The sequence below is a fragment of the Capra hircus genome, chromosome 12 (assembly GCF_001704415.2).
Source record: "Capra hircus breed San Clemente chromosome 12, ASM170441v1, whole genome shotgun sequence".
NCBI lineage: Eukaryota > Metazoa > Chordata > Mammalia > Artiodactyla > Bovidae > Capra > Capra hircus.
In genome coordinates, this window is record NC_030819.1 from 46,065,899 (window position 1) to 46,083,305 (window position 17,407).

The 17,407-nt window shown below is 36.9% G+C and overlaps 1 protein-coding gene across 3 annotated transcripts in view; it reads left to right on the top strand.

The window, feature by feature from the left end:
* PCDH9 (protocadherin 9) overlaps positions 428-17,407 on the top strand; it is a 1,176,029-nt gene continuing 1,159,049 nt past the window's right edge. For all 3 annotated transcript variants that reach the window (XM_005687580.3, XM_013968204.2, XM_018056517.1), the window contains exons 1-2: positions 428-986; positions 2,203-5,373. In XM_005687580.3, the coding sequence (XP_005687637.1) occupies positions 2,338-5,373 (3,036 nt within the window). In that variant the 5' untranslated portion in view covers positions 428-986; positions 2,203-2,337. The remainder of the gene's footprint in view (positions 987-2,202; positions 5,374-17,407) is intronic.

Below are 17,407 nucleotides of genomic sequence, written 5' to 3' on the forward strand. Positions count from 1 at the left end.
GCGGTCCCCGAGGCTCTCGGATCGGCATTCGCACGCCCCGCCTGCCTCCGGTGCCGCCCCTATTCGGGCGACCGCCGGGACTCGGCCGCAGGCTGCCCAGACGAGCCGCCGGCCCAGCAGTGCTCATGAGAGCCGCGTCCGCTCGGGCCTCGGGAGCGCCGCCACTTCCCTCCCGGGCCAGACCCTGCTGAGCATGCTCAGTGCGCCTCCTGGAAACCAGCTCTCGCGCAGCCAGGATCGGGTCTCCGGGTTTTCGCGGCTGCCGAGGGGGCACTGGGGAAGGGAGGCTGGGAGACAGTCAGCGCCTTGTTCCTCTCCGGGCTGCGGGCGCCCGCACCGCAAGATTCGGGCCAATCAGGGGACGGAGGCGGGGCTTCGGCCGTCACGCCCTCCCTCTGGGCTTATTGAGAGTTATATCAAGAAATTCAGTTCAGAGAGAGGAGAGGGAGAAGGAGAGAGGGGCAGAGGCAAAGGGAGAGAGGGAGAGCGTGCTAGACAGGAAGGAGCGCCCTAGAGTCTCAGAAGCACGCAAGAAATAACCAATTAGGAATTTTTCGGGCAACTGTCACCCCGGAGAGCACCCAGAGACTCACCATCACCCCAACTCTGACGTTTCCTACAAGAAGTTAGAGACTTAAGCAGTACTGACATCGGAGGGAAATGGTATACTTGATGCTGTGGAAAATACCCCTGAGCTGAAGAAGTGCAACTGGATGTAGTGTGTGTGTTAAATACCAGGAGAGCTCAGACCCCGTGGGTAATAGAGACGAAATGTGGAGAGAATGACTAACGACAAATCTGTGAATTTGTTCTCTGGAGTTGCTAATTTGCCAGCCCGAAGCAACACATTTTACAAGGAGGAAACGTTTTGCTGCTTCTGATTTCTCCCCAAACTGGTGCTACCAGATGCATGGCTTTCTATGTGTTGGAACAGCTCATTCCTAACTGCAGCATACCGGGAAAGGGGAAAGGTTGAGGCAACTAACGTAAGTGTAAAGTTTCGCATGCACAATTGTAAATTTTGTGTTTAGATATGTCCTCGGTGTAGACGAGTGATGTTTATAACTGGGTAGACGGTTGGGGCAGAGCTCACCTACTAGGCTGTATCTGCATCCCTACCTGCATCACTCTGCCGGAACTAATCGCAGGCATCAGCTACCGTGCAGCCTAATGCAGATAAGATTAGAGCCTGGAAACTGACCAGTTCTACTCAAGTAGGTAGCTGCCTGGAGGCTTGCACCCGTTTAAATTGCAGTTAGGAGGGCATCGGAGCAGAAGGCTTTCTACCTGCATTATTGACTCTCAGTATTTATGTGTGGCAGACGTTACTAATACTATAAACGGAGATGGGGTTAAGAACTGCATTTTTTTTTCCTTTCCTCTTTATTGTCAGTAGAAAATTTTGTGCAGTTACATGGAAATGTTAGCTGCGTTTCACTTATGTCTTGGCACTCTTTTCCACCTCTAGGATAAGGAATCCTATGTTATTATATGTATTCTAAAAGTTTTAATGTGTTTATTAATTCTAATGGGGATAATTTAGCAACATGGAGAAATGAGAGCAAGGTCTGGGTAAACCGAAGGTCTTGGTATTGTGCTTTTAGGCAATGAGGTTATGTAGTGGCCGGTGACTACTGCTTCTGATGCTGCAGCAGCATGTCCGAATGCTTGCTTCCCAGTAAAATTGTATTCAGAAGGCAGCTGAAAAACTGGGAGGAAAGAAAAAAAGATAGTCTGTTTAGAAGAAAGAGATGACTCAGTGTGGCAGAGAAGAAAACACATCACATTTGACATGTGACAAAGCAATTAGCAGGAACCATAGCTAAATACTTGGTGTTTTTCACTAGCTCCTGAAAAAACTAAGGGAGGTGGGTTAGAAGCCAGGAGACGGGTAAGAGGGGGGAGGGGAAGAGGAAACCAAGGACGCATGTTTTGAATTAAACAGTGTCCTACAACAGTGTGGGTGAATGCAGGTAAAAATAGCAGCTGCCCTTAATTCAAAAGTAGATAATTTTATTTTCTCTGGGCAAATGCAGCAAGCAGGGGATATTTGGTGTTTTTATTCACAGAGTTAACTTGCAAACAGTGGCAGAGCAAACTGCCATGTTTACTAATATGCAGTGGAAAATGTGTTGTGATATTTCGTGACTGTGTGCTTTTGTTTACTGAAGAATAATGTTGTCTATACGATTGTGTTGACAGTGGCTGTCTCCAAATAAGCGATGAGATGTAATGCATCCTCCAGTCCATGCACGCTTCCTTTTGCAATTTGTGCCTCATTCCTCAGTGGAGACCTTTAAACCCTAAATCCAGGAAAAAGAAAATAAATACATTATCATGGACCTGAGGGATTTTTACCTGTTGGCTGCTCTGATTGCCTGTTTAAGACTGGATTCCGCAATAGCTCAAGAACTTATTTACACTATTAGAGAGGAATTGCCTGAAAATATACCCATAGGAAACATACCAAAGGATCTGAACATTTCTCACATCAATGCTGCCACAGGGACCAGCGCCAGCCTTGTCTACAGACTGGTTTCTAAAGCTGGGGATGCCCCTCTGGTGAAAGTATCCAGTAGCACTGGGGAAATTTTCACAACCTCCAATAGAATAGACAGAGAAAAACTCTGTGCTGGAGCCTCTTATGCTGAGGAGAATGAGTGTTTCTTTGAACTTGAGGTGGTGATCCTCCCCAATGATTTTTTCAGGCTGATCAAAATAAAAATAATTGTCAAGGATACCAATGATAATGCCCCCATGTTTCCATCTCCTGTCATCAATATTTCCATCCCAGAAAACACTTTGATCAACAGCCGCTTTCCAATTCCATCAGCAACAGATCCTGACACAGGCTTCAATGGTGTACAGCATTATGAATTGTTAAATGGGCAGAGTGTTTTTGGACTGGATATCGTGGAAACTCCGGAAGGAGAAAAGTGGCCGCAATTGATTGTTCAGCAAAACTTGGACAGAGAACAGAAAGATACCTATGTGATGAAAATCAAAGTAGAGGATGGAGGCACCCCACAAAAGTCCAGCACCGCCATCCTGCAGGTCACAGTAAGTGATGTAAATGACAACAAGCCAGTGTTTAAAGAGGGTCAGGTGGAGGTGCACATTCCAGAGAATGCTCCCGTGGGCACCTCTGTAATTCAGCTCCATGCCACTGATGCAGATATAGGCAGTAATGCTGAAATCCGGTACATTTTTGGTGCCCAGGTCGCGCCTGCAACCAAAAGACTCTTTGCTTTAAATAATACTACTGGGCTGATTACAGTTCAGAGGTCCTTAGACCGAGAGGAGACGGCTATTCACAAAGTGACAGTACTGGCTAGTGATGGCAGCTCTACTCCTGCTAGAGCAACGGTTACCATCAATGTCACTGATGTAAATGATAACCCTCCGAACATAGACCTCAGGTACATTATAAGTCCCATCAATGGCACCGTGTATTTGTCTGAGAAAGATCCTGTCAATACAAAAATTGCCCTAATTACAGTTTCAGATAAGGACACAGATGTGAATGGCAAAGTGATCTGTTTTATTGAAAGAGAGGTCCCATTTCATTTGAAGGCAGTATATGACAACCAATATTTGTTAGAGACCTCCTCTTTGTTGGACTATGAGGGCACCAAAGAATTCAGCTTTAAAATCGTTGCCTCTGATTCTGGGAAGCCCAGTTTAAATCAGACTGCTCTGGTAAGGGTTAAGCTTGAGGATGAAAATGACAACCCACCAATTTTCAACCAGCCTGTAATTGAGCTGTCAGTTTCTGAAAACAACCGACGTGGGTTATACTTAACAACTATTAGTGCCACAGATGAAGACAGTGGGAAAAATGCAGATATTGTTTATCAGCTTGGACCGAATGCCTCCTTCTTTGATCTGGACCGAAAGACAGGAGTTTTGACAGCCTCTAGGGTCTTTGACAGAGAAGAACAAGAAAGATTCATTTTTACAGTAACTGCCAGGGACAATGGGACCCCTCCCCTCCAAAGTCAAGCGGCTGTGATAGTTACTGTTCTGGATGAGAATGACAATAGCCCCAAGTTTACTCATAATCATTTTCAATTTTTTGTGTCTGAGAATCTGCCAAAGTATAGTACTGTGGGGGTAATCACAGTGACAGATGCAGATGCTGGAGAGAATAAAGCTGTGACTCTTTCCATTCTAAATGACAATGATAATTTTGTGTTGGATCCCTACTCTGGAGTCATAAAGTCAAATGTCTCATTTGACAGAGAGCAGCAGAGTTCCTACACTTTTGATGTCAAAGCCACTGATGGGGGACAACCACCCCGTTCCTCTACTGCAAAAGTAACTATAAATGTCATGGATGTCAATGACAATAGTCCTGTTGTCATTTCACCACCTTCTAATACTTCTTTTAAGTTGGTGCCTCTCTCAGCCATTCCTGGCTCAGTGGTAGCAGAAGTTTTTGCAGTGGATATTGACACTGGGATGAACGCTGAACTTAAGTATACAATTGTGAGTGGTAACAACAAAGGCTTGTTTCGGATTGATCCAGTAACAGGTAACATCACCCTGGAAGAAAAACCAGCACCAACTGATGTGGGCTTGCACCGATTGGTGGTCAACATAAGTGACTTGGGATACCCTAAGTCTCTACACACACTTGTGCTTGTTTTCCTTTATGTTAATGACACTGCTGGCAATGCTTCCTATATCTATGACTTGATTCGCAGGACTATGGAGACCCCGTTGGACAGAAACATAGGGGATAGCAGCCAACCCTATCAAAACGAGGACTATCTGACCATCATGATCGCCATCGTCGCAGGTGCCATGGTGGTCATCGTCGTGATCTTTGTCACTGTTCTGGTGCGCTGTCGCCATGCATCAAGATTCAAAGCAGCTCAAAGGAGCAAGCAAGGTGCCGAATGGATGTCCCCAAACCAGGAGAACAAACAAAACAAGAAAAAGAAAAGGAAGAAAAGAAAATCTCCCAAGAGCTCTCTTTTGAACTTTGTTACCATTGAAGAGTCCAAACCCGATGATGCAGTTCACGAACCTATTAATGGGACAATAAGCCTGCCGGCTGAGTTGGAGGAGCAAAGCATAGGAAGATTTGACTGGGGCCCGGCACCTCCAACCACCTTCAAGCCGAACAGCCCTGACCTGGCCAAGCACTACAAATCCGCTTCTCCACAGCCTGCTTTCCATCTTAAACCAGACACTCCGGTTTCGGTGAAAAAGCATCACGTGATTCAGGAGCTCCCGTTGGACAACACCTTTGTCGGGGGTTGTGACACCCTTTCCAAACGCTCTTCCACTAGTTCAGATCACTTCAGTGCCTCAGAGTGCAGTTCCCAAGGAGGCTTCAAGACAAAGGGCCCCTTACACACCAGACAGGTAAATGAGCACTTTTACTGGTCTATAAGTACTGCATACAAGTGCCCAGTCAACCAGTATTAACGTGCCAGCGTGTCTCTTGTTGTGGTCTAACTTTAGTTACAAAGAGGGAAAAAAAAAACTTGACCCCTTTTCTATTCCTCTGGGGCTCAGTCAAGAATTTTTAGAACAGCTTTGAAATTTCTGAGTTCTGAAAATTATTTAACCTCCCAGTTTCCTTCAAATGGCAAAAGATGAAAAGAGGAAATTATTCCAAAATGTCCCAAGATAATGTTTGCTGAAGAAGAAAACCTGTCCTGATATGCCAAATTCTGCTCCTGGGGTTTCCAAATTGACTACTTCAAGATTTTCACATTACTTTTTGATCTCAAAAGTCACCTTCAAATCTCAAGTTTTAAATGACTTTTGAAGGTCTGACTATAATTATGTTGGAGCTGTGGTTGCTAAAGGGGTTAATTTTTTTTAGTCTCTAAAAATATAGTAGAATATTAAATGTACATCAGCTGTGAAGCACATGATTGTTGGTAGATTGCAGCTAAGCCATATAGAAAGTCTTCTCTTTGATTTCAGATGATTTTATTGTAATATAGTAAATTGAAGGTTGAATAGACAGGATTGCAGATTGTCCACAATGGCCAAAGTACTCTTTCAAAAAAAGAAAGAAAGAAGGAAGGAATACTTTCTCCCTGTTAGAACTGATTTATACATAAAAGAATAAATCCATTGTAAATATTCTCTCATCTCAGTAATGCATAAGTGATCTGTCATAACTCATTTTAAACTGTGAAATATGACATGTGAAGAGGGATTAATAGGCTGAGAAACTCATATTTCAACCAAATCCAGAATTAGTTTTTCTTAGGTCTAATAATTCCTTGTTAATAAAGATTTAAATACAGCGCTGTCTAATTTATTTCACTGGTGCTTGTCTGTTGCCATGAAATTTGAGTGTCAATAATAGCCTGTAGATGGCACTAGGGTATCATGTCGCTTGTGTTGGCCTAACTCCAATCCCGCAGTAGCAAGTAAAGGGGGAAGGAAAGATCAATCTGGTGCTATAGCCAAAGATACCTTTTATTTAATGATAGTTGTTCTGGAGCAACTAGCGTTTAAGTTCATTTGCTTGCTCTTTTGTGATCAGTTCTCAACACACCAACTTTCTATGACTTCGTAATCCAAGTTCTGTCTTTGTTGGTATTGAGTCCACCTATGGTGATGACCCATCTGAATTTGTTAAAAGTAAGGAACATACAGATTTCAGAGAATCTAGTAAAGCAAAATAAAATTTGGACAGAGTATTGACAGTCATTGCTTAGTGTTTGAAAACTCAAGAGTTTTTCTTATTTTTTCCCTTGTGGGGGTGGGATGGGTGAGAATGTTCTATTGAAACTCTATTTGTCTCTCACCATCCAGTGTTTGTTGCTCTGCAGTGACTTTAATGTTTCATGGTAGTAAGATATTTATTAAAACAATTTTGACAATGAATCAGAGATACTTCAGAGCGTTAAGTATAATGCCTACGATTTTACAACTGAAATTTCCATTTCTTGAAAGGTTAAATATCTAGAGGATTTAGAAAGCACATATACTTAGAGCTTGAATGTATAGGATGAAAGGAATTAAGTCAGTACGAAGGTTCTAGAGAATATGATGTTATTCGATAGACATAGAATTTGGAATGAGTTATTTTCATGTTAACTTCATCAGCTTTTTAAAAGAGGTTTGATGTTTTAAAATTAAGAACATTTCTGAGTTTAGTAGAGGTTTGTAAATGTAGCTAAATAGTTAATCATGGTGAGAAAAGTAACTTATGAAACTAAGTGGATTTAAATATAAAGTTGCTATTTCAGTGAAAAGAAAATATGGCTTTTTATTATTTATTTTCATGGGTGGGTAAGGTTACCACAAAATACTGATGATAATTTAGGATTTGCACAATATCTTAACAATGTAATATGACTTAAAACTTTTCATATAAAATCTGAAATTTGTTTCCCAGAGAAACATACTGAAGTTATTTCCACATCATTTTCTTTTCATATTAAGTGTGGTGGGTATTATGAGCATTGATGTATAGACCCACTTTTTCTGATTTCTTCCCCAAAGTTGGATCTATATATAGTACTGTGACATACAGATATAGTTCAGTGACATAAATGTTAAGGTATGAGAAAGATCTCTCGTCGAGGTTTAGTCAGTCATAAGGAAATTTGTTGGTGTGATGTAATCTTTGAAATAGAATGCTGAATACTTCTCTAACTGGAACTAAAGTGCATTTTAGACATTCCTTGAGACCCTGCGTCACTGTGCAGTTCTCCTTGTAGGCATTTCAGTGTTCAAATGTAGCTATAATTCACTATTATGGTAAAGAGCTATTGAAATGGCTTTGGTTATTTAGGCCTTTTAGAAGTTTTCATGCTGAGAAAGAAAAATTGCAATGTTGGAGAAAAAGAGTATTTATGGAAGTAAGGACAGGTGATGGTGATAGCAGTATGTACAATTTTAGTATAAAAGAGGCATATTTTCTATGAATGAAGAACACACATTATATACTATCCTTTAAATTGTTTTTTCACTGAACTATATGGCTGTTATTGAAGATGTTCTAGTTAAGTTAAAAAATAAAAATTCTTTTTTTGGCTCCTTCAACTAGTGGCTTTTATAAAAATGTGCTCCTGAAATAACACGATTTTGAAAAAGTAGGGTTTATTATAGCAAAAGCTTTCAGAGGAATTTATAAACTAAGGTAGGATCTGTGAAGATTTTTAGTTGAGTGGAAAAGGATTGCTGTTAACAGAAACATTTTTCACTTTATGGTGCTAGTTGATGTGTGGGTAAAATGAAAGATTATTGAGCAAAGAACTACCAAATTTAAATATCATGAATTTGTCTCATCTGTACAATGAAAACCTATGGTCTGACTTTTATACCATGAGTTTGCTTATAGTGCATTGATTCTTATGTTGTGTAACATTTTTTCTCTTGCTGTTTTCCCTCATGTGACCTTGCAAAGAACGTATAAATCAATAATAAATTACATTCTTCATCCACTCTATTTTACTAAGCTTTCATTTTCCTTGAATATAACAAATCTGTCACTGAATTTTATGCAAATTATTTTTTATGAAGTTTTGGATGTACCCTTAGCATTCACAGATTAAATAAAATGTCCTTTTTTAAAAAAAGCTAGATTATATCTTAATATTTATTCATAAATAAGCAAAATTCATTGTCATAGGCTTGAGAGGATGACAGCAAAATCATTTCTAGTAGGACTTTAAATGATAAAGCTCATTGACATATTTTCTCTAAAAGGAAAATATCTTCTTAATTGAATATGATTTTTAAATTATGGTATTAAGTTCTCAAATTTTAGAGTGTCTCAGAATCATCTGGAATGTTTCTTAAAACATGTTCGTCCTTGGTCCCAGAGGTTCTAATCCGGTGTCCCTGGGGTCAAATCTGAATACTTGCTTTGCTGACAAGATCCCAGGTGATAATGATGTTGCTAATCCAGGAACCCACACTTTGAGAACCACCGCCTCAGCATATTAGGACAAGAACCGTTAGCTTCTTTCCTTTTCAGATTATCATCTCGAAAGGACCTGTTTTTGCACAGTCCAACTCTCAGCTCTTATTGACAGCAGTTTTATTGTAGCTGGAGGCTTTACAGTAAGCTGTTTATTACTGTTTCCCAACCTGGTTGACAGCATTTGGGGAATTAATTTTCTTGGCCCCGGTGTGCTTTTTGCGGAGGTATAAATGAAAATGTTGAAGAATGAAAAAAAGTGACCTATTTACATTTGACAACTTATTCTGGTAATAAAACAATCTGTAATAGTTGCACTGTGAGTTTGGTTCTGGGTAAACAGTCATATTTAATTTTCTAAATAAAATGCTTAGTTTAGAGCTTAAACATCCTTGCTTTAACTTTTCAGTGTAGAGTAAGTATTTGCTCATATATACATTTGTGTATATATTGAAGAAATTATACATTGAAAATGTATTTGCATGCCATACTCAAGTGTATATATGTACTTTTACAGCATAAAGGGAATTGCTTCTATTCCCAGTCATTTAGAGATACTATATTACTTTTATGATTACTTTTCATTTTTGAGTAATCCCATTGCAAACGCTGCTGAAATGGTGTTATGTCATGTAAAATGCACAAGATAGTTATAGAACTGCTATTTAGAACAGTGAGAAATAAAAATGAAACTGAAGGGAGCAAATGCTAACTGGTGTGAAGCAAGCAAAAATTTTAAGATATTTTAAACTACTAATTTGGCAGTATTCTGTGAGGGATGAATATAGGTGGCATATGGAAAAAAAATTGCTCCTGAAGATGCAAATTATATTAAAATGTTATCTGTTGTGATTTTTGTTTCTGCTCCTTTGCTTTGGCTAAGTGATATGATCATGAAGTCAGTTACAAAGTAAAAGACACCCAGACCTCTTGGATATTGATTCAAGAATTTGAAATGAGCAGGGGCCATCCATTCAGCCTGGCTACCTTTCCTCTTGGTTTTGTAAGACAAATATTTAATATTTTTAAGCTTGATACACCTAGGATGTAAAATTCTGGTTACATTTTAGCTTTTGTTGCTAATAACCTTAAGGAGAATAAAAATAAAAAGTTACCACTGTACTGAGTATGTACATGTCTACTGATTATTGAACATTTGTTAACATAGAGAAAATAATTTCAGTAGTTAGAATATTCTATTATCTTACTTTTTATATTTTGTTGCAATGGATTCTGTATATAGAAAGTCTAAATTGATGTTCCCTTGGCTTCAGATGAGTCATCTTCATGGTGTCGCAGAACAGGCTTTAGCATCATTAAAATTACCTTGTAAATATTGTACTAACATGTTATATTCTTATGGTATGTGCACAGTCTTAATAGTTAAATATTTCCAGCTAAAATTTATCTTCTCATAATAGCACAAATTAAAATATAATACATGAAATGGTAAAATAGAATTTAAATTTAATAAAAAGCTCAAATCTAAAATCATATTTCCTCATAACCAGTTCTGAATTATTCTGACTCAAAGTTCTATTTTCATATTAACATATATGAGATATGGGTAAATTGTACCCAAAATATGAAAAATAGCAAATACATGAATTATTTTTCAATTATTTTATGTGACAATACTGAGGTAGGAAAGTGAGACCTTTAAATTATCTTCTTAAAATTTCTGTTTTCATAGTTATTTCTGATATATTATTTAGATTGTTTGATGTCTAAATTTGGGGTTTTAGGGAGTGGGAATGCAGAAACCACGAAATGGGAAAAGCTACAATGTTTGTGTCGATCTAGCAGTACTAGGCCAGGGGTTTGCAGGATTCGAGGTCATGTTAACTGCTTGGCTCATTTTTAGTACTTTCTCAATTTGATTTTGTCAGAGTTGAGCTCTTAGTTTGCATGCAGTTAAAACAGACAAAAGCACAACATGGATTGTTTACCACTTTCACTTAAAATCCTTGTAGTGAGCTTTCTCTGAATTTAGTTTGGTGTTTTCTTGAAGGGAAATCCTCTATTAAAACTATAGATTCAACCCTTGATAATATTAACAAATCAGTTAATATCATATTTCATGTAGTTGGAAACTAAATAGGAATTATTTTATGTGTGTTCTTAAGTTTTTGCTTTCTTAACAGTTGATTTTATGTTTAAAATCTTTCTCAGAATTTATTACGTAATAGTGCCCTAAAATTTATATCATGTTTGTTGAAATATGGCTCTAATCACAGATGAAATATTTGTGAGAATTTAAGAACGCAAGTCAACAAGATGCTTTTTCAAAAGTTTTGAGTATCTAGAGGCATAGGTGTCATGTTCAATAAGTAATAATGCTAATGTGGTATGACCTTTCAACTGGTTAGTTCCCCTAAAATTTATATCAGACCACAAAAACAAATCCAAATATAGAAATATGATCTCTCAATATGAAAGGAAATATACTTCACTGTTTGATTTCATCAGTTGTTTCAGATAGCTATTAAATCTGTCCAACATTTCATTTGAAAAGGAACTCATGCTTTTTGCCTTTGTTTGATACAAACCTATTGGGCCGTCAGTCATCAGAAACATAGAATAAGATAGATATATTACCATGATTGACATTTTCATTTTGATTTATATTCTTTCTTTTCCTAAGCCAAGATTCATTAAAATGTGAAATTTCTAAGTATGTTCAACAACTACCCATTCATTAATAGTAAAGAATGATTGCAGAAATAAACTGGAGAAACAACCCATATATAATCTATCTCACTCATATTTGTCCTATAGGCAGTTTGTTGCTTATAGAAAAGAATAGTGACAGAATTGGAATTTTCTGAAACATAATATTGATACTTAACAGCATTCAAAACTTGAAGTTATTCATTAAAAGATTTGTTTTTACATACTTATCCATTATTTAAATGGCATGTGAAAATATTTTCCTCCAATCTTGAATAGTTTGATTGATTTCAATGACAAAAATACATATCACATTTAAAATAATGGACTTGGGACCACCTCTGTAGCTGGGAGTAATAAAGATACATACACAGACAAGATCTGTGAGACACCTTTGATTGATTCTTTCTAGTCATTTTACACTAATTATCCTGAATTCCTTGAGAAAACATATGAAATTAATTTATCTGTGTTTCAAGGAGTATATTATAGCCTTACCACTCATTAATATATAGAGATGTGTAATTATACAGGCAGCAAGAAAGATGGAAATTTGTTCAGTTTGACTGTGTTTATATAATATCTTCTATTTTAATATTCTTCCTTAGTTTGTCTTTCTATCTGACCATCTCTGCATTTTAGTATTACACTACTTTGTTAATATCCAGGCTTTGGCCTTTTTCAGTCTGTTTAGCAGTTGATTAAGAAATACGCTAATCCCTTCCAGGATATTGAGAAACTAATGGCTTGCAGAGTATTTGGGTCTTTAAGCTTCAATTGTAAATGGTATGAAGAATTGTCATTGAGCTGATATTTGCATATATCTCTTCCAGTGCTAGTTACTTTGCCTCTTTTTTGTCCTCCTAATCTTCAGCTTTCATTCTAAGAATATTTATTTTAGTCGGAAATAAGCATGCCAGTGATAGAAATTTGGGATTCACCTCCAAATGAATGCCATCACAGACAGGGAAGTTCTGGCACATTTTGCATAGGTCTGTATGAACACAGTGAACCCTTCATAAGCTCTTAGATTGCAGGAAATCAGTGCTGAAAATTAAGTGGGGTTTTAAAGATTTGCAAAGTAGAGAGCTTTGTATAATGCTGGTATTGCAGGTGCCTATTAAATGTGAAGTAAAGGCTTTGTAATACAACTAGCTAACACATTTCCTTCCACATTAGAGTGATTTGTAGCCTAGGGAATTAGTCTTGCCTATTTTTTCGAAATGCAGAAACACTAGATGTGTCTGAAAGAATACAATCTAAAATACATGCCTTAGAATGAACAGATTTACTCTTTGATGATTCTGGTTATTCAAGGTAGATGTTGCAGGTCCACATATACTTACCTGTGTTACCTCTGCTGTCCATGGTCTGGCCTTCACCTTTCCTAGGAGAAGCTCAATTATATGTATATACTCTCCTCTAAACATAAATCAGATTAAAACCCCAGGTATCTACAAAGCTGTAACATTACCATAATGAAGAGGGCTTTCTACTGAGTGCTTTGATCCTCAAAGGAATAGCTGTTGAATCATTTCTCAAATTGTATTTTTAGAATTACATCTTTGCTCCATTTGTAAATAGTGTGTATTTGTAGAACAGCAATTCATTCCAGACTTATATGGGTTTAAATATATTTACTTCAAGACAGGGTTCAGCAAAATGCCTCACAGTTCTTTAATGCTTAATGTCTTTGACTGGTCCTATTAAATATAAAATCAGTGGAAATAGCCATGCCTATTTTTTAATGATTTTACAAACCCTGTTTTTTTATCTACTAGAAAAAGTATATAATCCATGTGCAGATCACAGTAGGTACAGTGGACTTGCTGAGAGTCAACACAGATGATTGATTTTGAAAACAAAACAGTTTTTGTGCAAGACAATAGCAACTGCCATTCAGTAAATGAGGTTTCTTTCCTCATTAAACAAACCTCAAGGAGAAGCATGGAAACACAAGATGTATAAAGTGAAGACATATCTTTTGTAGGAAGACAGTGTCTTCTGCTGACAGTATTTCCCTAGTAGATCTTTTCTTGAGGAAAAAACTACTGGTGCTTTTTTGGATTCAGAGGTTGCAACCTATCTGTGCCTCCGTGTGATAGCAGCTGCATGTTGAGGACTTTCAGATACACAGCTACCTAAGATTCACAGGGAAGTTTTTGTAGGGGGTGCAAGTGACAAATGGAGACAAAATGGAGTGAGTTCTGAGCTGTGAGTTGATGCCTGACTGTGCCATATACTCATGTCATTGAACTGAGTTTCACATTGGAAACCTAGAATTACAGTAGTCTTCCTTGTTTGTCAGCTGTGAACACACCTAGACTGGCACCTTTTCTTTGTTTCATTTCTTGTCATTTTCTAGGTGGACTTTATTCACTTATGTTAACTCTTATACATTGTTTTCTTAGCTACTTGATAGATTTTTAAATGATACTAACTTCTGTGTATCTTCCCTCCAAAAAGAAAAAAAAAAATCAAACAGGATTTTTGTTCTAGAACATCCATAAAGGGTCAAATAAAATATGCACAGTGTGTCCTTTCTTCCTAGAAACAGTGAATCTATTTTTCCTTTGAAATTTTCAAAGTTGGGTTTCTCATACTGATACCATTTTCAGAGTTAAGAAATAATATTAAATTTGACTGTATAATTTATTAATGTTTCAGTACATTCAAATTCCCAGCATAATAGATGTTAGAATTTTTATGAAAAAAATTTTCTTGCTGCAAATTGAAATGAGTATCAAAATTGCATTAAATCATGGTAAAAACAGATACAATATTTAGGATATTTTAGTTTGACATGAACTAATTTTCATTCATGGTCTTAACAGCAAAATCTGCCAAGCAGTGATGGCAAAATATGCTGAATTCACTGATTGATTTTTAAACATGGTAATAATTAAGCAGAATCATTTTGACACTTAAAGTCTCTGTTTTAGACAATTAAACTCTGCTTTAGCTAAGGGTTATTGACTTCTGGATGATACTAGGAACAATACCCTTCAGGGTTTAAACTATTCCTGCAGGACCATCTGTTATTGGTGGGGCTGAGCAGCCTCTCCAGCCATGCAGTGTCAATCCCAGGTGTATATTTAGGATCGTTCAGAACACAACCCTGGTTCCTCGTGATCTTTCCATCTCAAATGGCAACTCAGTTAATCAAATACTGGTATATCATAACTTAAAACTTCTTACTTAAGGAAAAAATAAGAAAGTTCCTCAAAGTAGAGACAATGTCATATTTACCTTTGTATTTTCATGACTAAACCTGTACCTTTAGGTACAACAGCACCTAAAGAAGTGAACTTCGTAGTCTTTCAATAAATATTGACCTAATGAGAGTATTCAGCTGGAATCATGCCTTATATATGCATAGTATTTCCACTGATAATCTCTATGACAACTACAGAAAGAAGACTTTGCCATTCTTTTTTCATATTCTAAGCTTTTAATAAACAATGTTGTGATAGTTTCAGGTGAACAGCAAAGGAATTCAGCCATACGTATACATGTATGCATTCTCCCCCGCCAAATCCCTTCCCATCCAGACTGCCACATAACATTGAGCAGAGTTCCATATGCTATACTGTAGGTCCTTGTTAGTTATCATTTTAAACATAGCAGTGTGTACATGTTCATCCCAAGCTCCTTCATTTTCCCTCACCCCCATGGTTCCCCTCAGCAACCATAAATTTGTTCTTATTCAACTTATGTAAAAATCTAGAGACAGAAAATGTATGGGTTTTTTTTTTTTCCAGGTCTCATAACTAAAGTTGTTGTTTCCAATCCAGTACCTTACCTCCGCACTGGTATTTCTTCCTCATATATATCTACTTTTACCTGTTAAACACTCTTTTCAGGCCATATGTAAGTTTGAAACATTTTCTTCATTAGTGACATTATTTTTGGTGGAAAGAACTGCAACTCATTTATTTAAAAAAAAAAACCTGTGTTACAGAGCAGTTCGTTGCACCCAAAATTGTTCTTCCTGCATTACTTCCCAGTAAACTAATTCTAGACTTTAAAGTGTGGTAAGCATATGATGGAGGCCCAAATGAGCAAAGTATATATGAGGAGAGTTCTGATTGTCTGGTGTCAGCTGCTGCCCCTGTTTCCCTCTGCAACAGCTAGGGCTTGATGACAAAATCTCTAGTTAGGTTTAAGGGTTTGGGAAGGTTTCTGTGGGAGGTTGATGGCTAAAGAAGCCTCATCTTCCCTAATCTAAGAAATTTTGATCTAAACTAGCATGCCTCCATTCATATTTCTGGAGGTCCAGTGAAGACTAACTAACCTATCATCCTGTAGATGAGCAGGTGTAAGCATTCTTAGACTCTAAATTTTGACATTTTGATTTTTTAAACAGTGAAATATTATTAACATTTTTATATCATTTATCAGTGTCTTGACTCACTAAGGATTTCTGAATATATATCAGAGAGAGAGAAGCAGAGAGTTAAAACAAAACTTGCTGATTCTAATATACATAAATACACTCATATCACTTAATTAGAGATATCTGTGGTTTCCATTTTTACCCTCATTTCTTCCATACCACTGTGCTTGCCCATTATAACATCTTTTTTCATGAAAGAATATAAGAAAGGAAAGAGTAAACATAAATAGGGTAAGATTCCTTTTCTTCGAAGACTCCTCATCCAGAATTTTTATTTAAACCTTTGAATACTTAGATAATTGAGTGATTACTTCTAAATAATGATCAATGGCTTCACTTTGATATCTGCTTAATAGAGACAGTGTATTTTGGAGGAGAGAAGTCATCATCAAAGTTCCCTCAATAGACTTTCGAGCCATCTAGACAGCACCCTAGAATCACATATGAATTCTATAAAAAGCAGCAAAATAATAATTGAATAGTGAATAAGTGGTGTCTAGCTACTATATTAATTTTAGAAGGATAAATTTAGTGTCTAATAGAACTCACAGTATAGTTTCTCAAGACTCAAAATGGACCTTTGAGATTATTTGGCCTATTTAATTTCTTTTCCCCATGAAAAAATTGAGATTATTACAAAAAGTAGTTTAATATTTGAAGTAAAAAAAAAAATGGCTTGAAAAACTCCTATTTCAAAAACGTGTCATGTTGAACACATAATTTGAATGTACTATCCTTTGCTTTTCTACTCTAAAATGGATGTAGTCCGGCCTAATCCCTAAGGTTGTGATGAGATTAAATGAGTGCACATATGGGTACATGTAAATTTCTGGCCCATTGTAGGTAGGCAGACACTCCAAAAATCTACCTGTTTTTCTTCCTATTTTGCTCAAGGATGCCAACTTACTGCTAATAGAGGGGCCTAATTTTACTTCCTGAATGTTCTCTGCATTTTATTTTTGGTAGTTTTTTTTGAATGTGTTGTATACCTTTTAAAAATTTTATTATATTGAAGTGTAATTGATTTATTTACAATGTTGTGTTAGTTTCTGGTATATAGCAAAGTGATTATATATACCTATAATGCAAAATATTATATGTATGTATAATTGAATTTTATATCTTTTTAATAAACAAGTTATCTCTGTTAATCTGTTTTAAGATTAAAACACTTTTTGAATTATCTAGGATTTCTGAAAAGTTGACTTCTGTAATAGCATCAGAGAATAGCAGATAGGATGTTATATATTTTCTTTTGATTTTAATTCTTATTGTTTCACATTTGTATAACTGCTTCATCTTTCATTTTGAGTATTTCACCATTTTCATTTGCATTTTGTGTTTCAAAACTATCTTGCTTCTTTCAGTATTCATTATTAATTTACGTCCCCATGGATTGCCCATAGAAACTCCTCTTGTCTGGGGATTTTCACCTTATA